This window comes from Dipodomys spectabilis, unplaced genomic scaffold (assembly GCF_019054845.1).
Source record: "Dipodomys spectabilis isolate Male_0828 unplaced genomic scaffold, ASM1905484v1 ptg000001l, whole genome shotgun sequence".
Classification (NCBI taxonomy): Eukaryota; Metazoa; Chordata; class Mammalia; order Rodentia; family Heteromyidae; genus Dipodomys; species Dipodomys spectabilis.
Window position 1 is genome coordinate 22186682 of NW_024870678.1, and position 25403 is coordinate 22212084.

The window sequence follows — 25403 nt, forward strand, 5'->3', positions numbered from 1 at the left end:
GAGCTGTGGCTCAAAGTTAGAGCATTAGCTTTAAGCATAAAAGCTCTGGGACAGTACCTAGGCCCTGAGTTCAAGCACCATGACTGACAAAAAATAATAATAAAAGCCAACCAATACTCTGAGTTCAAGCCAAGCTCCAGTACTGGCTTGTACATATGTACACACACACACACACACACACACACACACACACACACACACACACACACACACACACACACACACACTTCTTTGTTGAAACCTTAATCAAAACATGAGGATATCTAGAGGAGAGCCTTCTGGGAAGTAATTATGTCACTAACTGTAGGGTCATTGTAAATGGGATTACTGCCTTTAAAGGAAGAGACATGAAAGAAATTATCTCTCTCTCTATCACATAGCAAGGAAGATGTCTGCATATTAGAAACCAACCTGGCTAGTATCTTGCTCTTTGACGTCTCAGATTTTTAGATCTGTGAGAAATAAATGTCTGCTGTTGAATCCATTTTGTCTATGGTATTTTGTTATAGCAAACTAATACAACTGCCCATATGACAAAAAAATCCTAAAATATACTTTAATACTGTTATTTGTCATATGAATTAATGAAAAATAAGTTAAGGTTAACAATGATAGTAAGTAATAAGCTAAGACCCTTAGGAGTTATTGTAGTTTTTTGATCCAGTACTGTAGGAAACAGCTCACCTGCCCAGGCAATCGCTTCCACTTAACTACTTCCTTTGAATCTTCTAATCCAGGTTCTGTGTCTACTGAGCTTGGCTCCTGGTGACGTTCACAATATACTGGTTTACCTTTTTCCTCTTGAAGGGCCATCATAGAACGATAAGATGGCTTTATCTAGATATGTACAGAAAATGGACAACTTTATATCATGTTAATGCTTTTCTTTTCCCTAGCATATATTGTTTGAAAAATAATGAGACAAATGATGTTGAAAGGTTACCAAAATATAATCAAGAAAAAATTCGATTTTCATTTACACATTATTCTAAATAAAATAGAATGTACTTCAAAGTATAGTTCTATAATAAATAAGTTTTAAAAGTTTGGATAAAAATTAATTATTATGACTGCATAAATGGTTTTAATAACTGTTCTCTTGTGCGCTCTTCCTCATCAATACCTGCCTGATGCTTTGCCATAAATATAATGTGCTATGATGCCCCTGGCTTCAAAAATCATAAAATATATAATAAAATATTGTTTAAAAAATTTCATTTTATGTTTTTTAAAAATTTATTTCTTAATGTTAGATTTTTATTGAATGCCATTCAAACCAATGCAAATCAACTCCTTGGTCACAGTATATACTATCAACTACAGAATATACAACTAACCTGAAAAATTAGTGTCATATAACAAATAATGTCTTATAACAAGAAAAATGTGTTTGATTTTAGGATTAATCCTTTTCTCAGATCATTTATAATGTTCATCTGCTGTAGAAAATGACATCAAAATATTATTTGTTAACTATTTGAATACGCTAGAGAAATAAGTAAATCGGAGTTGATAATTATAGCTTAATATCAAATCTGGCTTACTGTATTGTTATTATAAAATTTTATTGGGCTACAACACATTACTGTCTGAACAGCTTATTAAATACTACAAAATTGACAGAAAATATAGCTTGTAAAGCCTAAAATATTTGCTTTCTGGCTCTGTATAGGAAAACATTTTTCTTAAGTATCAATTTATGACAAATATATAAATCTCTGGATGAATCTTTTTACTACAGAAATCTATTAAAATAATGTTCAAGACCATAGCTTATTTAAAGTAAGAAATATACCATGTAATCATTAGTGTCATCAAGAGAAGCCATAAGTGCTATGAACTTACACAGTCCGGAACTTTCAGTCCTCGCACAGTTACATACAATGTTGATGGATAGCGATTTCGTGGACATTTGGACCACCATTCAAAAACCTCAACAGCATTTGATTGTGATCGAGTCTTCGTAGGTGGGTAGTACAGCTGCAGGCGAAGTTTTGAATTGATGTTCGCATTCCCATTGGCTCCCAGAAGCTTTAAAATATTAATTCATATAAAATACTATCTTTTGAACATATGTCTAATGAGGCAACAATAGGTAGTTAAAAACTCATTTGAAAAATGCTTTTGATGCCACAACAAAATTACTTAAATTTATTAAGAGAAAGATTCACACAAATGGTTAGACAATTTCAGCTTGTTTTTCATATAAAAGTAAAACTTTCCTCTTCTCACATGAACAACCACTTCAGATTGTTGGCAAAGCACTTTTCAGAAAGGAAGTGACTAACACACATTCATTAATAAGGATAAAGACTAAAATATGTATTATGTAAACACAGAAACAGATTTTTCCATTTGTTTATTATATGTATAATTAATGGCTAAAATTTTGGTTTAATTTTTTAAGTCAAAATGATTTTAAGATAATTAAATTGATTTAAACTATTCACTATATTTTAAAAATAATTTAGTCTGTCTTCTTAAAAAGGTCTATTTTTAAGAAGCCATGAAACAAAACTACTTAAATAAATAAGAGGAGATTCTTACGAGAAAAAGAAAGAAAGAAAATATTTTTTCACCAATTCAGAATAAGTCCTCTCTCACCAGACCATGCATTTAAACAGTATCTATGCAATAAATAAGAATGCAGAGATAGTTGGAAGCTTTATCACACTTCAGGCAGAATATAAAGATGATGTAAGCCAGAAGAGTAGGCATTGAGCACAGGGGATATATTTAATAACTGTTTCTGATTGGTGCAACTTGAGATATTTTTTTGAAAGTCAACAAGGGCTCTAAGGTATCATTGGCCAACAGAATTTTGTATGATGACATGAATGCTCTTAAGTTGGGCTATCCAACACAGAATCTTCTCATCACAAAGAACTATTCTGTACTTGAAGTGGTGCTAGTGTAACCAGCCAGTGAAGTTCTAAATATATTTAATTTGAATAAATCTGAACTCAATTTGCTACATATGACTATAGCTACTAAAGCAGTAAAAGAGAGAAAGGGTTAAAAGGTTTGGCAGGATATTCACTTTGAGAGAGTCTGAGTAGTCAAGTTAGAATGTCCAGTAAGTAATAGCATTTACAAATATAAAAAAAAAGAAGAGTGAGCCAAGTTAAAGATGAAACTACAAGTAGCACTGACAGTAAAGAGAAAACTGAAAAACTAAGAAGGAATAGAATAAATAAAACCAGGAAAGAAATCTAATAATGTAGCAGAGTTTCAAGAGAATGATGTTTCAAATGCACATAAGTATGATGAAATAAAAAGTGAACAATATACTGGTAGCTCACACTAGTGATTCTAACTACTTAGGAGGCTGAGATCTGAGGACTACAGTTCAAAGCCACCCCAGGAAAGTCCATGAGATTCTATCTCCAATTAACCACCAGAAAACCAGAAGTAGAGTTGTGGCTCAAAGTGGTAGAGCACTAGCCTTGAGCAAAAAAAGCTTAGGGACAGCACCCAGGCCCTGAGTTTAAGCCCATAACCAACAAAGAATATAAATAAAAAAGCAAAAAATGATCAAATTTGGCAAACAGAAATAATTAATGATTTGGATGAAGAAGTTTTAATGGTACAGGCAAAATCCAGACTGTAAAATGTTCAGGAATGATATATCAACAAGGAAACAGCAATGCAAAATATACCTCATTCCATTCCACTCCTCAAATCTAGGAAGGGATATGAAGAAAACAGAAGATAACAGTGAACTCAATAATATGAAAGGAAGGGAGGAGGAAGAGTATCAAATTGAGTAATAACATATAATCATTAACTACTAAGCTCTCTACACTCCATTAGCCCTCTTACTGTCATATTTCCAAATCATAGTTTCTATAAGTTATTTTAATATTCTACACCCTACAGAATATGTTTTCATCATCTAACCTGTAACTTAAAATAAATGCTTACAATAAAAACTGTGATTAAACTACAAATTGTATAATTGAGTAGGGCTTTTTGATTGCTTTGTCTGGCTAGAATATGAAATTGATGAGGTCAAGGAATCTCTCCTTTAAGTTCACTGACAAGATTAGTAGCTGGCACACATAAATGTCTTAATAAATATTTACTGAACTGAAAAAATAATGGCAGGACTGTATGTCTTTCTCAATGCTGCATCCTTAAGAACAAAAGTGTAAATGGCACACACCAAGAAGCCAACAGTTGACTCACCAGAACAACTGAGATCCTCACCAGAATCTGAGTAAAAAACTGATCTATCATCATTATGATCTTAACTTCTGTCTTAACTTCTTATGAGGTTCAAACTGACTTGGAAAAAAACGTCAATCTAATTTAGAGATTATTCTAAATGTGCACAAAGATGTATGAAAAACATACCTTAAGAAATGCCCAAGCAATTTTCCGAAAGCCACATTCTTGGTTTTGAACCTCAGAGTTATTCTTAATTTCATCCATGCTTAAAAAATCAAGAATCTGCAAAAAAGAATTAAAAAATTACTTCTAAGAATATGAGACCACTTAAAATTTAGTATTTTCTAATGATACATTATTTTAAAACTTATTTGGATACTAAAAAATGTCTCTTTATAGGAAGTGAAAATACGTGTTTTTCCCTCTGTGTGTCTTGTTTTTAAGACAAGATTTTACTATAGTCGAGGTTAATTTTTTTTATATTACCTCAAATGTAAGTCCAAGCAAAAATGCACTGATAGGATCCTTAGAGCTTTGATTAATGTATCAAGCAAAAGTTCAAATGGCTATTTATTTTAAAAAGTCAGAACCCTATTTTTGTGTGTTTGCCTATTTCCTGGTCCTTCTTTGTGTTACCTTTCTGAAGTTAAAGGCTTTCTCTTGGATTAAATTACAGTGAGGTTTCTCAGGAGAATTTCTTTCATATCTCCATCCTAAGAGATCAAATATTTGCAACCATCTTCACGGTACATTTCTGTATTCTAGGTACTTGTCACTCAAAACTTGCTGATGAACTTATAGATAAGATAATTTCTATTGAAGGCTGCTTAAACAATAATGGATTTCATTCATCTTGTGTGTTTGCATGTATGTGTGGGTACACTAGAGGTTGAACTCAGTGCTTCATGCTTGATAAGTATGTTATCTACTGCTTTGAGGCATATCATTGGTCCTTTTTGCTTTAGTTATTTTTTCAAATAGTATCTTGATTTTGCTTGGGCTAGATTAGATCATGATCTTCCTATTTATGCTTCTTACAAAGATAAATAAAAGGTGTTTACCATCCTGCCCAGCATTTTTTGTGTTGGCACTGGAGCTTAAACCCAAGGCCTTCTGTTCTTGCTTGGTGCTTTTGATCATTGTTGGCACGCTACCACTTGAACTGTTACTCTACTTCAGGCTTTTTGCTAGTTAACTAGATCTTAAGAGTCTCAAAATCTGATGTGCTCAAGGGTGGCCTTGAACCACAATCCACAGATCTTAGCCTCCTGAGTAGCTACAATTATAGGTGTGAGCAACCAGTGCCTGGCTGGGTATGTTGATCTTTTCTAATCCAGGTAGTATGGATATATTTAGGGATCCTGATAGGAATTAAATGACTTTCCACTCTGTAAAATGGATTCATAATGGATGATTGATATCAAAAAGATCTGACATATCACTTCTGTTCATCGTTACAGGGTTGGTACAAGATTAAATGACAGATTAGGTCAAATGGCTAACTCTTGGCACTAGTTAATGTTCATCAATTAAGTTATCATTCTTTTTTTTGATTTTTTTATTGTGAAAATACTGTACAGAGGGGTTACAATTACATGGGCAAGACAATAAGTACATTTCTTATCAAGCATTGTAGCTTCCTCCTTTGCTTCCCCTTCTCATCCCTTCCCATCCTCCCAGTTATCATTCTTTTTAAAACAGGGTTCCCACTGATACAAAATATTGCAAAGTCTAGATCCTAGGAATTAAATTCTTACAATACTTTGCTGCATTACTGAACTACTAAAAATAACAGCTTAACGTTAATATAATTTAATATTAACTAAAATTTAGTTGTTCAACTCATACCTCAAAGAACAAGATGACTTTAGGACACTCATCAAAATCTCGAAGCAAATAGGGAAAATTTTCATTAAAGATAATTTGTTCTTCCCACTCTGGAAGTCTTGATTTTAACTGTTTAAAATCATATGGCTGGGTCATAATAGGAAGAATATAATCCACATTGTCTTTTTCATAGTAAGATGAAACTGGACGTTCACTGTTGAAATAAACATACTTCTATTAACACAATTCATGATAATTTTTAGGATGAGAAAAAATACAGTGCACAAGGAAGGCCACCAGAAATAATGGATAGCTATGATACAAACCAGAAATTATATTTATCTAACTAAAAATTAATTTTATTAAACTTAAAAGTAGTAGTGCCTTACTATCATCTCACATTTAAGTACCATCAGTAAGATTCACAGAATTACTTTATCAAGAACTATAAAGTAAAAGAAATAATTGCACCTTTACAATAAAGAGCTGAACTAAAGTAACTATTTTATAATTTTAAGTTTGTAATAAAAAGCATAATAAAGTTTTATTGTAAGAAAATAAACAATGTTTTGGGCTGCTGTAATTTTGTAAGTCCAAAGACAAGTAAGTGAATGTTTTTTCACAGTCATCATTTCTTCATTTCTTATCATCTTTCCAAGGAAATATTTTTAAATTCCACTATAATAGTATGTCAGTAATTTATTTTAGTGTATTTTCTAATCTGAGCTGTCAAGGAAGACATGTGTTATCTATAGAAGTAATTCTAGGGGGAAAATCAAGATTCATTAACATTACCTCATATGCATATAATATATTAATTTAAAAGGAAATTATGAGGTCACATAACTAGGACATTTACAGTCATTTATAATGCAAGTTTTAAGGCATAAATTCATTATGAAGCTAGGTAGAAACTCTCTCCACTTAAAATGGATATTCTCCATTTCTGTAAAATGTATTTATCAGTGTCAAATGTATACTTAATGTACACTTACAACTCATATTCCTGATGACTTTAGTATTAATAATCACAGAAAAGAAGAATTCTGTAAACAGATTCCATTTCAAGGGTTAACTGGTCAATTAAAAGAAATTACCTATCATCTTTCTTGACATATTGACCAGTATTCTCATCAATCACATGAATTTTTACCATTGGATGAGAAATCATAAAATCTGATTTAAGTCTATCAGTTCGGTGAATATAAACGCCCAAGACGAGGTCATCATCAAGTAAACATTTGGGATAAACTGGACTATCTCGGCTTGTTACTTCATGAACACCATCACCATCAATGTCTTCATTATCATCTGAAACTACAGGCAGGGAAGAAAATCAGTATTTAATTAATTGTTCTTATGGTTGGATTTAAATACAACCTAACTTGTATGATCCATGCTTATTTCACTTTGTTAATAAAACTTCAAAGGAAAAGAAAGGATAGACAGTAACATAAAACACTATAAAAGTAAAATACTTACTAATCATTAAAATAAAATGAGAAATCCTTAATTTTTCCAAGTTATGACCAACAATGTAAGAAAAATGTAAAAAACTAAAATTAATTTCATCTAGTTATTTTTTACATAGACTATATACAATTCAGTTCATTTATAAATGAAAGTTTTGCTTTATGATAGGATGTAGCAGGATGAAGCAGTTCAACACTTAGATTAAAAGCAACTTGGAAAAGATAAGTTAAAAGTAGCTTATTGTAAAAGCATCAGAAAAGTACAGAACCAATGCATATTAAATAGACTAAAATTCAATTTAATATGCACTGAATTACAATCTAGCCCTGATTGGCACTTTGATGGGGTACTGATAGGACACTCTTATCTGCCTATGTGAGGAAAAGGAAAGCCTTCTCAAGGGAAGAAAAAAAAATCATATGGGGTCTCTTGTATTCAATTAACAATATCCACACTATAATAAAGAGTTATAGAAGAGATAGAAGAGGCAGATTATGTAACCAATAATCGAGAAAAAAGACAACAGAAACAGACTCACAGATGATAGAGAATAGTTTCCACAAAATAATTTAAAAATAACCATAACTAATACACTTAAGAAAATAAAAAATGGGCAAAATAGTTTTTTAATGAATGAAAGCTCAACTGAATTAACTACTTAGGAGCTCTAAATTCAGGATTTAAAAAGGGCTTTTTATGTTCCACAACTCTAACTACAAAGTCTCTATCATTCTAGAGTTTAATTAAATTACAAACTAATATTGACTTAGGCAATACATCTTTATTAAAAAGATGCATAGATACAAATGAATGCAAGTTTTAATCTAAATGAATCAAGAACAAGTGAGAAATATGCTACATTAAGCCATATTCTTTAGTTTTAATGTGGAAGATTATAATTTTTTCAGTTATTTCTGCTAAAAGAAACCATTTTTCATATATGTTCAGTTACAAACCTGGTTTAGCCTTCTTTTTTGTTTTCTTTGGTTTGGATTTTGCATTATCTGGCAAGTTCTCATCTATGTTTTGTTCTGTTGAGCTTACTTCATCATCTTGATGAGAATCTGAGGTTACAGCTTCAACTGAACATTCCTTCTTTTGCTCACTTTCAACTGTGTCATCACAGATGGTTTGCGTGCTGCATATATAACACAAGTGGCATTTTCTTTACAAATGCATTGTTACTACAATTATTATTTATTGAACAACAAAGTAAATGGAAACAGAAGTAATAACAACCCTGAAGTTTTATTTTCTGCCAGAAGTTCTATATACTGTCTAGCCATGACTAGCAATCAAACTGGTCATCATTAGGTATTATTTTGTACTGGGTGAGGAGTTACCATATCCTGGAGTCAGCCTAATGTGAGTTCGAAAACCTAGGGAATAATCCTAAGCACTCCTGAGGCTGAGGCAAGAGGATTGCCAGTTTGAGGTTATCCTGGCTACAGAGTAAATTCAAGGCAGCCTGAGCTATAAAGTACAACTCTATCTTTAAAAAAAAAAAAAAGAAGAAAGAAAAACAGAGGGGGTGGAAGGAGGGAGGGAGGGAAGAAGGGAAAGAGGGAGAGGAAGGGAGGGAGGGAGAGAGGGAGGGAGGGAGAAAGAGACAGGGAGGGAGGGAAGAGAGGGAAGAAGGGAGGCAATGGCATTTTGTGAGAAATACACCTGTCTATTTCTGACTGAAAGTAAATGATTAATGAACAAATTTCTGCATATTTGATGACTTGTTTTGTTTGGCCGGTTGTGGGCTTGAACTCAGGGCCTGGGCACTGTCCCTGAGCTCTTTTGCTCAAGGCTAGTGCTCTACAACTTTGAGACACAGCACCACTACCAGTTTTCTGGTGGTTAACTGGAAATAAGAGTCTCATGGACTTTGATGCCCAGCTGGTTTTGATCCTCAGATTTCAGCCTCCTGAGTAGTAAGTGAGAATCACAAGTGTGACCCACCAGTGCCTGGCTTTAATGACTTTTTTTTTTGTATTTTCTTTTCTTTTTTTTTGTTACTGAGGATCAAACCTAGGACACTACACTTGCCAGGCAAATGCTTTGCCACTGAGCTATATCCCAGCCCTTTAATGATTTTTTAAAGGCCAAAAAATTGTTCTAGTTCTGATTTCAAGAGGCGTTGGCTATGCCAATTTTTTAGGTTAAAAATTAATTGATGATTTTAATGGCTCCTATGTTACATTTTCAGAAGGATATAAGTAAAATAAAAACCCATATGGAACCAATAAATGGTAAGTGGTAGTATTCCAGAACATGTTTAATGGAAAGCTGCCTATTAAAAATTTACTTGAATTTACCTAGTTAAAAAGTTCATTTAAATAGAAAAATAAGGGGCTGGGAAGGTGGCTCAGTGGTAGAGCGCTTGCCTTGCATGCATGAGGTCCTAGATTCGATTGCTCAGCACGACATAACCAAAAGGAAAAAAGCTGGAAGTGGTGCTGTGGCTCAAATAGTAGAGCGCTAGCCTTGAGCTGAAGAGCTGAGGGACAGTGCCCAGGCCCAGAGTTCAGGCCCCACGACTGGACCCAAAAAAACAAAAACAAAAACAAATAAATAGAAAAATAACTCCCAATATATTTAGTTATCATGGTAAAAAAAATGGGGCTGAGACAAATAAATATTTCATATTTGTTATTCCAGAAGGCCTTGCTATTTTGTCAATTACCAATACGATTATTAAAGAAAATTCAGCTACCCTTTTCATGCCACTGTCATGTAAGACATAATTTTAATTCAAATTCAAGAATTAACCCTATTTTAAAGTGAGAGTGACTTTCCAATTCCTCACTGATGTAGTAGCTATGGGAAGGAAGTTTGCAGTACTCTGTGAAAAGCAGTCTTGGATCTTTCATGTTCATTTCTTTGTAGAATCCTCTTACTTCTGAGTGTGAGCTGGATATCATCATCCATTTCTAATAAAATGTGGTAAAGGTATTGGATATCATACTTCTAAATCATGTCCTAAAAAGATGTGACTTCTGGGCTGTGAAGGTGGCTCAGTGGTAGAGCGCTTGCCTTGCATGCATGAGGCCCTGGGTTCGATTCCTCAGCACCCATTAAGCAAAAAGAAAAAAGCTGGAAGTGGCCCTGAGGCTCAAGAGGTAGAGCGCTAGCCTTAAGCTGAAAAGCTGAGGGACAGCGCCCAGGCCCAGAGTGCAGGCCCCACGACCGGACCCAAAAAAAAAGATGTGACTTCTTTTTCGCTATTACTCTCAAAGTCCTTGCTCTGGCAAGCAGCCATGAGGAGGTAACTCACGTAGAGAGATCCATATGGCAAGGAACTGATGTCTCTCACTAAAAGCAAGTCAGAACCAGAGACCTGCCAATTGCCACATGGCAAAGCTTAAATACAGATTTCTGAGATTCAAGAACTATATGTGTCATTTGGCAGATGTTACACCTGGCCAGGCTTAAACTGACTTCAGATCTGGCTAACATCCTGACTGCAACCTGTAAGAGAACCTTTTGAGATTCAAAAACTCTCAGCTAAGTCACCTAAGATTTCTGAACTCCAGATAGTGTGAGATGATAAATGTTTATTGTTCTGAGCTTTATTTAATATTGAAAGCAGCAGTGGATAACTACATTTGCTATCATGTCTTTCTACTAAATTGATTTCTCTTCTCTTTGTTACCACTGGTCATCTACTTTTGAGTGAGGGTGAATCATTTAGGCTTAGGAGAAACAGCTCTAGAATATCAGCAAAATAGAATGATGTTACTGTATTTCCTCATGAACTTTTTTTAAGCAATAATTCCTTAAATTTTTGTAAAACATCTAACACACTGAAAGGTACTGTGTAAAGGTAAGCCATTATTACTTAGTGGAAATGTCTTGAAATAAAATACTAAGAATTTTCTTTGTTAATCTCGAGATATCACTCAAAAAGCTGAAAATTACTTATTTCAATTTTTTAACTTTTATGTTATTAGTGTAAAGTACCTTGGTTCAGCTTTAGACACTACTTGAACTTTCTTTTTCTTCTTTTTTCTTTTTTCACTGCTCAGTTTGTCATCATGCAATAAAGTATCTGAGGGAAAATATGTCAACTGTTCTTTCAGCTTCTTCCTTATTTTCTTCTTAATCTCTTTTGCCATTTCTTCTGCTACCTGGAGCTGATATGCTTCTATCAGATCTTCTTCCCCTTCTGCATCACTTTTTTCTTTTCCTTCATTTACTTTATCACTTTTCTGATGATCACCACCTGCCTGTGCCTTTGTTCGAACTTTCTGATGTGCAGAATCAGCTTTATCGGGAGTTTCTGGTTCCATATCTTGTGTGGTCTTTGTAACTTTCTTGTTTGGCTTCCCTTGCTTGTCTTCCTCTACACTGATGTCATCACTTGGATCTTCACCTGCTGATTGTGTATTCCTCAGTTTGTTTTTAGTGACTCGCATGCTCTTCTCTGGGTTAGTGGTATTAGTGCAACTCATATGATCACTTTTAGATTCCTTAATATCCTGAAGATTACTGCTAGTGGAAAGCTAAGAAAAGAAGACACAGTAATGAAAGTTCAGTGAGGCACAGTCTATTATATAAAGAAAAACAATAGTTGCTGATTAATTTTGAAAATATTATTTGCTGTATTTTTTTTCTTTCTTGGATAGAATGATACTGTTCCAGAGCATGTGATGATGACTCACCAGTTTACGTACCAGAATTAGACTGGAAATTCCCAAAAGTAACTTCAGACTAAGTAAATTATTTAATTAACATGAAAAAGTACTTAAGAGCCAGGCAATGGTTGCCTGTGACTGTAAGTCTAGCTACTTCGAAGAGTGAGGTTGAAAGGATCCAGGTTCCAGGAAAGTCCAGGTAGAAGACTGTGAGACTTCATCTCAAGTTGAAGAAGCAGGGCACAGTAGCACACACTTGTCATCTCAGCTAAAGGAGAAAGCCTAAAATAGGAGGATTACAGTTTTGGCACACATCTGAGCAGGAATAAAAAATAATAAATGCTTAAAGGCTGGAGGCATGACTCAGCAGAAGATCGTGAATTCAAATCCCAGTGCTGCCAAGAATTAAAAGAGTAATTAAGGGTTTTTAAGTAAATTAATTACTCAAATTTTAAATGCCACTTTCCTCATTAGCAGAAAAATCTCCACTGTAATTAATTAAGAGACTTTGAAACATTTCAAGCATAAAACATTTCAAGTTCTCAAACAGAAAACATACAAGGGTTCTTTTTCTTTCTCCATAATTATCCTTTAAAATCAAGTCTACAGCTTAACAATTACTCTGCAATTAGCCTGTGTACCACCAAAATCTTGGTAACCCAAATGATTATCTAGCAATAATAAAATAGCAACTGCTAGCTATACTTCTTTCCCTAATCAAAATTACTTGAAATGAGAACTTTTTTAACAGAAAAAAATATCAATGAAAGGCTGAAAAATCACAAAGGAATGTTATTAACCGGAAGTAAGTAAGTAAGAGAAATTCCCAAAGGATTTAAACAGATAATTTAAGAGATATTAAGAGACTATCAAAGCTAGGGGTGACTCACACACTTAATCACAGCACTTGGGTATGGGAGACAGGAGGACTTGAAGTTTTAGCCTAGCCTAACCTACATGGTTAAACAGTCTCAAAACAAAAATAAAAACAACAAAACCAAAATCACAGATAACAAGAGAAAACTGTTCCCAAAGGTAAGTGTGGTTTTTGAAAAACCATAAGGATCAGTCTGTAAATGATAGAAAACTTTGACAGAAAAAAAAAAAAAAACCCTTAACATATGTTGTAAAACAGAATGGGCAAAAACCAAAGTTCTCTAAAAGTCAAAATCAAGATGATTTCTCCTTGATATGAATGAAATTACCAAAGAATACTGAAGTTCAATTATTAGAATTCCGTTGAAAAGCAATTCACTGCTCAAGAGGCTGAGATCTGAGGTTTGTGGTTCAAAGCCAGCCCTGGCAGGAAAATCTGTGAGTCTCTATATCTTCAATAAACCACCCAAAATCCAGAAATGAAGTTGGGGCTCAAGTGGTGGAATGGTAGCCTTGAGCAAAAAGAAACTCAGGGATAGCACATACGCCCTTAGCTCAAGACACACACAAGCCAGGCACTGGTGGCTCACGCTGTAATCCTAGCTACTCAGGAGGCTGAGATATGAGGATAAAGGTTCAAAGCCAGCCTGGGTAGGAAACTCCGTGAGACTCTTATCTCCAATAAGAGCTGTGGCTCAAGCACTTGCCTTGAGCTGAAGAGCTCAGGGACAGCACCCAAGCCCAGAGTTCAAGCCTCACTATCGACAAAACACACACACACACACACACACACACACACACACACACACACACACACACACACACACACACACACACACACACACACACACACACACACACACACACCAGTCAAAAAAACAGGTAGTATAGTAAAATATGGAAAATATTAACATATTCAGGATTTCTTTGCTCACTTAAAATTTCCAAACTATCTCATCTTTAAAGGTAAATTATAGAGACACATTTCTGAAAAAAAAACTTTCCAAATTAAATCTAATAAAAATAGCTTCTCTTTAATTTTTAATTTTTTGTTTTCTTTAGTCATAACCTTGAATTCTCATGATGTTAAAATGGACCATATGTAAAAAGTTTTCAGTGAAGACCAGAAATGAAGCACTAATGTAAACGAACAGTAAGAATACTCCTGGAAGAAATAATCACAACAGGAGATAACCAAGATTTAGAAGCAGTGTTAAGTTTTGGTCCCAAAGAAAATATTTTTAAAATTAAAGCAAATCAGATGAATCAGTGTTTAATTTATTTATTCTGCTCTAAGTGAAAGTTATGAAGGTTTTATCCTGTTTCTTCTATCAGTTATATAGTTTTAGCTTGTATATGTAGGTCTTCACTCAGTTCCTACTTTCCAAACAAAATATGGCTATAATTTTTGTGTTGTATACAGATATCCAACTGTTCAAGGACCTTTAGTTAGAAATATCCTCTCCCTTATTAAATTAACCTTGATAAATTTTATCAAGAATTAGCTGATCAGGGTATGAGTGAAGCTCAATGGTAATGAGGCATGGGCAAGGAGTCAGGTTCAATTTCCAGCAAGCATCCACCACCACCCTACACACACACACACACACACACACACACACACACACACACACACACACACACACACACACACACACACACACACACACACACACACACACACACACACACACACACACACACACACACACACTAAAAGAACAAAGAACCAACTGATCATTTACGCTGGGCCTTTTTCTAGATTCTATTTTGCTCTACTGATAAATACACCTATCAGGTTGTCTTAATTAAAATAGCTTTACAATGAGTCTTGAATCAATTGAGTAATTCCTTTTCTTTTTGGTCTGGTAGTTACATATCCAAATAAATTTTGTAATTGTTTCTACATACCAAATTGCTGGTAAGTTTGAATTGAACCGAATCAATAAAACTTTTGGAGAAATAAATTTAACAATATTGATTATTCCAAACTATGAACACAGGCACCTATTTATTTTCTTTTATTTTCTTTATTTTCAGCACTATGGAGCTTTTTAGTACAGATGTTACACATTTATGTAATACACTTATGCTTGGTTATTACATATTTTTGTTGCTATTAAGCAATTTTTAAATTTTAGGTAATTCATTACCGGTAAATGTACTATTGCATTGGTCAAGGTCTACAATGTAATTGTAAATGCACACCATTAACATACTTAAGCTTAAGACATAAGCAATTCATCATTTGTCATTAAATATGAAATTAGCTGTGAGATTTTTAGAAGCCTATATTGAAAAGATTCCTTCCTACCCTTTTAAGAAATTTCACGAAAAGGTAATAGACATTTCCAAGTCCCTCCCTTCCCCTTTATCTGCATTTGAGATGATCATGTTGTTTTCTTATTTAATATTTTGATATGGTGAATTACATTGAGTAATGTTTTCAATGCCGAAATAACAATGTATAACTGAGACAATTACTATTATTTATTTCCTAATCTCTTACTGGAGATCTTTGAGTCTATCTTCCAGGGGATATTGGTTGGTAATTTTCTAGTAATATCTTTGTCTGGCTTTGGTATCATAGTAATTACTGACCATTTAAAAAAAGAAAAAAGGAATGGTCCATAAAAGTTTGGATATAATGGTTACTATTTCTTCCTCCAGTGTTTGGTACAATACGTCAATGATAGTGGGACTAGTGTTTTTTGTGAGGTTTCTAAGAACAGATTCAATTTTTTTTTAAGATATGCAATATTGAAGTTATCTACTTCTTTGTGCTTAGACTTTGGAAGTTTGTGCCCTTCATGTACTTTATGCACTTAATCTCAGCTGCTAAATTGGTTATACTGAAGTAATTCACAATCCTTATCTTTTTAAATTTTAAATTATATTTTTATTATCTGTAATTAGTTGTATAAAAGTTACCATTCAACAAATCAGTTTATGATTATAGTGCATCTTGATCAATGTCACTGCTTTCATCATTCTCCCCAATCCCTCCCAAACCAATCGCTCCCCTTCATTTTAATTTCATAGGATATGCATGGAATTTTATGAGTGCCTTTTCCTCGCCCCTTCTTCTGTTTGTCTATCCTCCTTCCCTAACACTCCCCACCTTTCAAGTACCAGTTTTCTGGTAATCATTTTGTTGGACTGTAAATCTAAGTAATTATGTGTTTGAATTATGTTCTGAAAATACCACATTACAGTTAATATATTTGTGTATATTGCATACTTTATTGTCTCTTTAAAGTCTGTATTATCTGCAGTGAATATTCTAAGTTTCCAAACATTGGTAATTTATGTCTTTTATGTTTTTTTTTCATGATCAGTCTGGTTAGATGTTGTATATAAGAATAACCTGGAGGACTTGATTGCTAAAACACTCTTTACAGGACTAGACATTGGCAAGCAAAATGAAGCCCTTGGAATGTTATATTTGACAAGAATTTTTTTATGGCAGAAGACTTGGGCCACATTGTACCAATTTCACCAAAGAGTTAATGTCAACAATATAATTATGGTGGACATCTGACTTGGGATTGGGTGTTAACAATCAGAATAGCTAAGTCACACCTCTACCCGTTTTTTTTATTGGTTATTTTTAGGACATTCTTGCATCCTGTCCCAGAACTTGTCCGAGTTGCCATCATCCTACTTTAAGCTTCTGGTTGTCACTCAGATCAAAGGCACATAATAATGGTGTGAGATGAATCTCACAGCTTTCCTACCCAGACTGGCCTGGTACTGCTGATTATCATTTCCCATTATCCCATGTAGCTTGAAATAACAGGTGTGTGCCATTGTTTCCCAAGTACAAACTGAACTGGGTGGGGTCTCTTGATCTTTTCTGCAGTGGCTGGCTTCAAAGATCAATCCTCCTGTTCTCAGTTGTCCAAGTGACTAAGACTACAGAAGTGAGCTTGTTTTTCTCTTTTGTATTTGAAGCTCTATAAGTGGGTTTATATATATTTGTGATTATCTCTCTTATATATTGACTCTTCTATTGTAAAATAGTCTTCTTTACTGCTCTTTATCCTTGCTAATTTTATGTCCGAAAATATACTTTCTCTGATATCAATGTAACTACTTTAACTTTCTTTTTACTAGTGCACATTATTTTCCCTTCTGTGAATTTTAACATGTATGTCTTTATATTTAAAATGGGTTTAAATAGTCTTTAGCTATTTAAAGACTATATTTAAACTAGTGTTGGGCTTGCTTATTTGCCAGTCTGGAAACCTTTAACCCTGAATGGGTCTGTTTGCGCCATTATATGTGAAGTGATTTTTTTATATGATTGAGTTAAAATATACTCTTTGGTTACTTGCTTCTATTTTTCCCGACTGCTTTTTACTTCTCACGCTTTGACTTCTTTCTCATATCATCACTGGAGCTTTAGCTAGGCTCTCCTTTTCTTTTTGGGTGATTACTCCAAGTCTTACAAATCTTTAACCTGTATCTGTCTACTTTCAAAATGCTATTTCACATCTATTTTAAGAAACCTGAAGAAGGGGCTGGGAAGGTGGCTTAGTGGTAGAGTGCTTGCCTAGCATGCATGAAGCCCTGGGTTCAATTCCTCAGTGCCACATGTACAGAAAAATCCCAAAGTGGTCTGTGGCTCAAGTGGTAGAGTGCTAGCTTTGAGCACAGAAAGGCCGAGTTCAAGCCCCAGGACTGGCAAAAAAAAAAAAAAGAAACCTGAAGTACACTTCAATTTATGTCCTCCCAAATTTTGCATGTTGTCCTACTTTTCACTTCTACACATACTAAAACTGCACAATGATCATTATTCTTACTTTAAAACTTATCCTTTAAGATGTCTTAAAAATAAAGTCCTCTTTATATTTACTATTTATATACTCTTTGATGTAAGTTCAAATTTCTATGGTTATGATCTTTATCATTTCTTGTATATCAAGATTGCTGACAAAGAATTACTTCAGCTTTTAACCATCTTAAAAAGGTTTTTATTTTACCTGAACTTTTAATGACATTTGTCTTTTTGATATAGAATCCAAGGCTAATAGTCCGAATTGCATTAATTTTGTGTGTGTGTGAATACTGGGGTTTGAGGTTGGTCCTCATGCTTGCTAGGAGAGCTTGTTTAGTACATGAGCCACACCTGACTCCTTTGCTTTATGCTTCTGCTTAGGGTTGGCCTTGGGCTATGATCCTCCTATGTCTGCTTCCCACATAGCTGGGATTATATACATAGACTACCATGGGCAGCTTGGTTTTGTGGGTGTGTGGATGTGTGTGAGCAGACTTGCTGGTACGAGGATTTGAACTCAGGGCCTCCAGCTCTTGCTCAGCCTTTTCACTCATGGCTGGTGCTCTCCCACTTGAGCCAAATCTCCAGTTCAGCATTTACTGGTTAATTGGAACTAGAATCTTTTTGCCTGTGCTGGATTCAAATCATGATCTTCAGATCTTAATTTGGGGCCAGAGCCACTCACATTTGGGCCTGGTCACTGTCCCTCAGCTCTTCAGCTCAAGGCTAGCACTCTATCACTTGAGCCACAGAGCCACTTCCGGCCTTTTCTGCTTATGTGGTGCTGAGGGCCGCATGCATGCAAGGCAAGCACGTACCACTGAGCCACCTTCCCAGCCCCTCTCAATGATCTTATTGCCACCTTCTGGGTAGCTGAAATTATGGGCACATCACCATGCCTAAATATCTTCCAATGTTTTTAAAACATTGTCATTGTTTTATAGCTAGAATTGTTTCAGATAAATCTGGTGCTGTGCTTTATTCTCCTGTACAAAATACTTTAAGGATTTCAACCATTTCACAATCAATTTACAAACTCACTGATATTTAACAATCAGCTGTCATGAGCTGGGACAGGCTCCAATATTGTATTCTATCCAGTCTATTTATAATTTCATATATAATGCTTTTAAGATCTAGAAGTTTGACTTATCTTTTTATATATCCTATTTGCCTCTTTTATATGGTTGTCTCCTAGCGTTTGTTTCATGTACCTTTGGGTTATAGGTCATATTCTACTATGTTCACTTGCCTAAATTAATCATTCATTTATTTGAAGACAGGATGTTGCTATGTAGACTATATTACCATGCTGGTCTTGAACTTACTATTATCCAGCCGATACATTCTGAGCTGGGACTACATGCGCATACCACATGCCCAGTCAGCTTACCTTTCTTCTTAAAATCAGATATTATGCATTTTGTTTCTGGCTGCAAGATTTTGTTGGGATTCCTTAAATATATTTGGCTTTGCCACATGCTACTTGAGTATGATCCATTTGAGGTCCTATTCATCTCCTGTTAAGACTGAAGTTCAATATTTGATTTCGATAAAGCCAAAATTATTCTAGATTTACAAGCTAATGCCTAATTATCTTCCAATAATTTAAAAACATTGTGTCATTGTTTTATAACTAAAATTGTTTCTGATAAATTTGATGCTGTGCTTCATTCTCCTGTACAAAATAAGGATTTCAACCATTTCACAATCCATTTACAAACTCCCTGATATTTAACAATCAGCTGTCATGAGCGAGGGCAGTCTCCAATATCTTATTCTATCCAGTCTATTTATAATTTCATATATAATACTTTTAATATCTAGAAATTTGACTTGATCTTTTTATACATCCTATTTGTCTCTTTTATATGGTTGTCTCCTAGAGTTTGTTTCATGTACCTTTGGGTTATAGGTCATATTCTACCATGTTCAGATCAGCATTTACAAAATGAAATATATAGTTTTATTAATACCTACAAAATGCCCAGAAAATTTTCCCTTTAAAAATCATGATACCAATATTATCTATATATTTCAACAACAACAAAAAAGGGAAAATTAAGCCATATTTTTCTCATTCTCATTGTTTATATTACATCAGCTTTATGTCTTACACATCTCATTTTATTCTTACAACTTTAACTGTGGTATTTTTTTTGATTTACAGTTTCCCTGATAATATTGGTATCATGATTTTTTTTATTGTGAAAATACTGTGTAGAGGGGTTACAATTACATGGGCAAGATAATGAGTTCATTTCTTATCAAGGTGGTATCATGATTTTTAAAGGGTGGAAATTTTTCTGGGCATTTTGTAGGTATTAATTATTCTATATTTTTCCCTTGTCCTTTAAATTTTTATAAAGTCTGAAATGCAGTTGAGGTCTGTTTATATATTTGTAATTTTTTTCTCCTGAAAAAAAGTTTCTTGATACATTAGTCATCTCATACACTTTAGATATTTTAACTTTAGAAAAGTTTCATCTGATTTTTTTAAAAAACTTCTTCCCTGTTCCATTAGTACTAGAAATAACAGTTATTTCTTTCATTTTTGGTCATGGAAGAATCTCACATTTGTTTCTCATGTCACTAATTAGATTTTTCCATGATATCAACTCCAGTTTAGACCTAGCCTATTACATATAAAAGAAAATCTTGTTCTTTATCCAGAAAGGTCCAATCTTTTCACCTTTTATTAAAAGTAACACTGAATTGTGTTTATTAGGAGAGTAGACTCTCAGATTGTCGATGAATACTGTTTCCACCATTTACTACGTAACTTATTTTTTTATTTTTTGTCGGTCATGGGGCTTGAACTCTGGGCCTGGGCGCTGACCCTCAGCTCTTCAGCTCAAGACGAGCGCTCTACCACTTGAGCTACAGCACCACTTCCTTTACTACGTAACTTTAGGCAAGTTACTCTATAAAGTTACTCTGTATCTGTAATTTAGTTTCCCTATCTGTTCACATAAAACCTCATAATTATGTTTTATATTAAATGAAAATAAAGTGCTTATATAATGTTTAGAAGACTGCCCGAGACAAGACTCATATATCTAGTCGATGAAAGTAGGTATTCTTACCTCTTCTACTTTCTGGAGTTAAAAATTATTTCAAAACTACTGTTTTCCTTATAAGCTCTCCTTATTTTGAACTAGAGCATTTCTTCTTATTTTCTTTTCCCTGGTGTATTTATTTCTGGAAGCAAATCTGTTTGGTATCTGCCAAGAGAAGCTTGGCAGATTAAACCTAGTGACTTCACACTTCTATGCCCTCAACATCTAAACTTAAACTTAGGTATAGGGTATAAATTCTGCCCAGTTTCCAGTTATCTACTTCATTCAGAATTCTTGGCTTAAACTTTTAGCATTTTATTCATGGGTTATAAAGTCCATGGGTGGTACCATACTATATACTGGTACCACCAGACAAAACATAGCAGAAAATATTGCTCTACTTTAGAACAATATTTACTATGGAAGATAATCTGTCCCATTCTAGCACTAAATTGGTGTAAGTGGTAAATGCATATTACAAACTTTCATTTGTTTATGGCTGGATTCTGGCCAATGTTACGGCTTATTTATGTTTGTATTACCGGAGCATATACGTATAGTGATGCATACCAGACAGAATACTAACATAAAGTTTCATCTTAGCACACATATAGAAAGTGGTGAAACTTTCTTAAATTTCATATGCTTTTAGGCTAGTTGTACTTTGGCATAGTTTGGCATTAAAAATCTTCATCATAATGATTTTTGAAAAAAAATAATGTGTGTGTGTGTGTGTGTACACAAAAGATTATGGTCAAAGGAGAAAGAGTACAATTGAAATAGACAGGTATGAAGAGTGAACAGTGTCCTCACTGTGGATGTTATTAGACTCTTTATAATACCAATGGAATCAAGTTGTATATAGTAGCTATTTGTTGAGAAACGTTTTGAGTTTTGTTTTTTCTTCTGTGTGTGTAGTACTGGGGTTTGAATTTAGGGCTCTATGCTTACTAGGCAAATCTATACCACTTGGGCCATGGTCTTAAACCATTTGGTTTGTTTTTCTGATAGGGTGTTGTGAATTTTGCCAGGCCTGGCCTGTTCTACAGTCATACCTATGTCTCTTGCACAGTTAGGATTAAAGGTTTTTCCTACCATATCTGTTTTGTTTATTGAAAGAAGTCACAGTATCTTTTTGCCTGCTTGCTTCAAACTACAATTTTCTTGATCTCAACCTCCAGAGTAGCTGGGATTACTGGCACAAACCACCATGACAGGCCAAGTTCTGTATTTTTAATCCTTTCAAGTGTACTTCAAACATAAACATAATTACTGCTTCATGGTACCAATGTACATAGTAAAAGAATTAAGCCTCAATAAAATCAAGCCATTAAATATTGAAGATATTATTTCCTATATTGTTCACAATTCTGAAGTTAGAAATATATTCCTCAAAACATGATATGGTAGTTTGAATTTCCTCGTGTTTTGGTCATCTTCACCGATGTGTCTAGTTTGTGTAGGACAGCAACACTCAAGACCAAATTAAACAATCTAAGAGTGGTATGGTTCTGATGTAAACTTTATTTACCATTGGTTACCAGTCACAACACTGACTTACTGTTTTAATTTTCAAAATTCCATACAAGCTTAGTACAAAAATAATTGTATGCATATATTTAAGTCACCACAACTGAGTGATCAATTACTCACTGAGATCTCTTCTCTAGATTTGGCAAGTTTTTTCCTTAGTTTTTTCCTTTCACGTATTAGATCACTGTGGGCCTTAAGTAATTCTTCAAAGCAAACTTTGGTTTTTATTTTGGCTTCACTCTCGACTACAAAAGATAAAGACTCCTGTCATGTTCTAAACAACTGAAATACAACAACACGTAAATTACTATTGTGTTAAGGGATAAAGTCTTATAGATACCTACATGTATAACAACTGAGTCTAACTTTTACTTTTAGTTCTAGTGACATCTCAATCACTTCTATCTCTCTTTCCCTTTTGGTCACTTCCTATAAAGGTTTCCTTTGATAAGTTCATGTTTTACTGGTAATGCTCAATACTAGCTACCATTATAGGCCACACAGCCTTAGAGAAGTAACTTAAAAATCTGTAAACTTTGAAAGAATGACATTGTCCCATTTGTTAGGAAATGGAAAGACTTGGAAAAACTATATTAAGTGAAGTAAGCCAGGCCCAAAGAAACATAGGTCTCATGGTTTCCCTTATTTGCAATAACTAGTATATGTCTGAGACAAGCAGAAACAGTCAGATAAGTTGATGTTAGGTGAAATGAACCCCAAGATAAGGATTCAAGTGTTTTTTCTTCCTTGCAATTGTTTCTAACATATTTATAAGATGATTTCTATGTTGCTTTGTATGTCCCGCCCCTATGGTATAACCCGTTTTCACTATATTTGATGTTGGCATTCTTTGTGGAGGGGAAGGGAAAAAAACAAATTGTTTAAATAGGGATACAGGTGGACCCTCTGCAACAATGAGATGCACAAGACACTATTTCGAAAACAAACTTCACAACTTTGGGGGGAGTGGAGCAGGGAGATGGGAAGGGATGGTAAGGGGAAACAAAGGAGGGGCAACAATGCTTGATAAGAAATGTACTCATTACCTTGCTCATGTAATTGTAACCCCTTTGTACGGTATTTTCACAATTAAAAAAAATCTGTAAACTTCATTTTCCTTACCTGTACAGTCACAATAATTCTATCAAAGATCAATCTACATGAAAAACAACTAATACTTTCCCAGCTTACATCTGACATTTAACTAATAATATTTTTTTCCTTTAAAATACAAATCAGGTTATTCAATGAATTACTGAAGATTTCCCATTTCACTTAGAATTACACAAATCCTTGGGCTGGAAAGGTGGCTCAGTGGTAGAGAGCTTGCCTTGCATGCATGAGACCCTGGGTTCGATTCCTCAGCACCACATAAGCAAAAAGAAAAAGCCGGAAATGGCGCTGTGGCTCAAGTGGTAGAGCGCCAGCCTTGAGCTGAAGAGCTGAGGGACAGCGCCCAGGCCCAGAGTACAGGCCCCACGACCGGAACCCCCCCCCCCAAAAAAAAAAAGAATTACACAAATCCTTTATATCCTCATAGGATTCTCTGCCTCCTGACTTGATTACTTCTAGTTTCAAATCATGACAAATGTTCCCTTGGATATCTCTATCTTGCTTCCCTTTTCATAGCTCTTTTGTCAGAACAAGTTTCTTTTCATGTGAATGGTGAGCTGTTACCTCTAAAAATGACCACAGTCTAAAAGGTCTAAATTTTTCTGTTTTCACTTAGTAGTTATTCTTTACCATATAGCACTTAACTCAATGGAACATATATAATCCTGTGCATATCTAGGTAAATAAATACGTTGTCTACCTCTCCCATTATACTATTTACTTCAAGGGTCTCCAGCTGCTACTTATCAGTTTTGGCTAGCGCAGAGTAGGGAATTACTAAATATATTTCAATGATTAAATAGTGAATGAACAAAGGAATGAATGACCTAGAGAAGTTATGGGCAAACTATGGCCTATTAACTAGTCATTTGATTTTGTAAATAAAGGTCTACTGAAACCAGATATGCTCATTTAAACAAGAATTATTATATATGCTTTCATTTTGATAGTCACTACAGAAGATGTAAAGTCTAAAATACATACTATCTCGATATGTTTTAGTTAATGACATACACTTTGCTCACTTATTAAAGAATTTCTTAAAATATGAATTTTACATACAAATTTTATAGGAAGTCTTACCAGTAGACATGTCTCAGGTTTATGACGAGCACTGATAAATAATGCAAAACATTGACTCAATCAGTATCCTATTAAAACAAAAAGGATTTATTTATAATATGAAACTTCCAAATAAAAATTCTAAATCATGCCTAGATTATGCCATGACAATTCCACTATTTTCCCAGGTTTCAAACAGTAATGCTACATTCTCTTATTCCAATCTTATGTGAATTACTTGAATTACATCTGAATATGTTCTGAAATTAGTTAATCAAATTTGAAACAAAAAGCATCAAAGAAATCAATAAATACCGAACAGTATGAGAATACGTTTAAAGTATTTTAATAAATTGTAGAACATTTTAATGTGCTCTTTCAAACTATTTTAAGACTAACTTTTCCAAGAGCAATTATTAAAATACATTAACAAAATACATTTGTGGATATAGCAGTTAGATAGTAAATTTAAATGTTTTGGTCCTTTTCCAAGGAAATTATGCTTTAATAGTGGGTGGTAGACATCTGTACTATCTTTCTCTAATAAATACCTTGTTATGTATTGTGTCGGCGCTATGGATAAATCAGGGTAAACTCAGCATATATATTCCTGAATTGCCAACTTTACTTATGAGGTATACATCTAAAATGAACATATTAATATCCACATGTGGGCATTATTCATACATTTTATGAATAAAATTGAAGCTTGTTTTTAAAAAGGAAGGTCATATTTTGAACTGGCTCAGACAGTATTAGCTCATGTTCCAATTCCCTGGGGATCCATTTCTCATTCCTCTAGCAGAAAAATCTGAGAAGAAATGCTAAAAAAAAAAAAAAAAGAAAGAAAAGAAAAGAAAAAAAAGGATAATTACAGATATATGT

At 34.1% G+C, this 25403-nt stretch overlaps 1 protein-coding gene across 5 annotated transcripts in view; it reads right to left on the reverse strand.

Annotated features, from left to right (window-relative positions):
• Positions 1 to 25403, reverse strand: part of Ahi1 (Abelson helper integration site 1) — a 129425-nt gene that overhangs the window by 99835 nt on the left and 4187 nt on the right. For 2 of the 5 annotated variants that reach the window (XM_042688622.1, XM_042688704.1), the window contains 10 exons: positions 25206 to 25342; positions 24540 to 24607; positions 22464 to 22588; positions 11422 to 11963; positions 8427 to 8608; positions 7095 to 7314; positions 6019 to 6211; positions 4357 to 4452; positions 1846 to 2031; positions 685 to 837 (listed from right to left, as the gene is read on the reverse strand). In XM_042688622.1, the coding sequence (XP_042544556.1) occupies positions 685 to 837; positions 1846 to 2031; positions 4357 to 4452; positions 6019 to 6211; positions 7095 to 7314; positions 8427 to 8608; positions 11422 to 11963; positions 22464 to 22588; positions 24540 to 24549 (1707 nt within the window). In that variant the 5' untranslated portion in view covers positions 24550 to 24607; positions 25206 to 25342. Of the gene's footprint in view, positions 1 to 684; positions 838 to 1845; positions 2032 to 4356; positions 4453 to 6018; positions 6212 to 7094; positions 7315 to 8426; positions 8609 to 11421; positions 11964 to 21352; positions 21416 to 22463; positions 22589 to 24539; positions 24608 to 25205; positions 25343 to 25403 lie in introns of those variants that run through there. The other 3 variants (XM_042688530.1, XM_042688777.1, XM_042688848.1) reach the window with 3 other exon arrangements.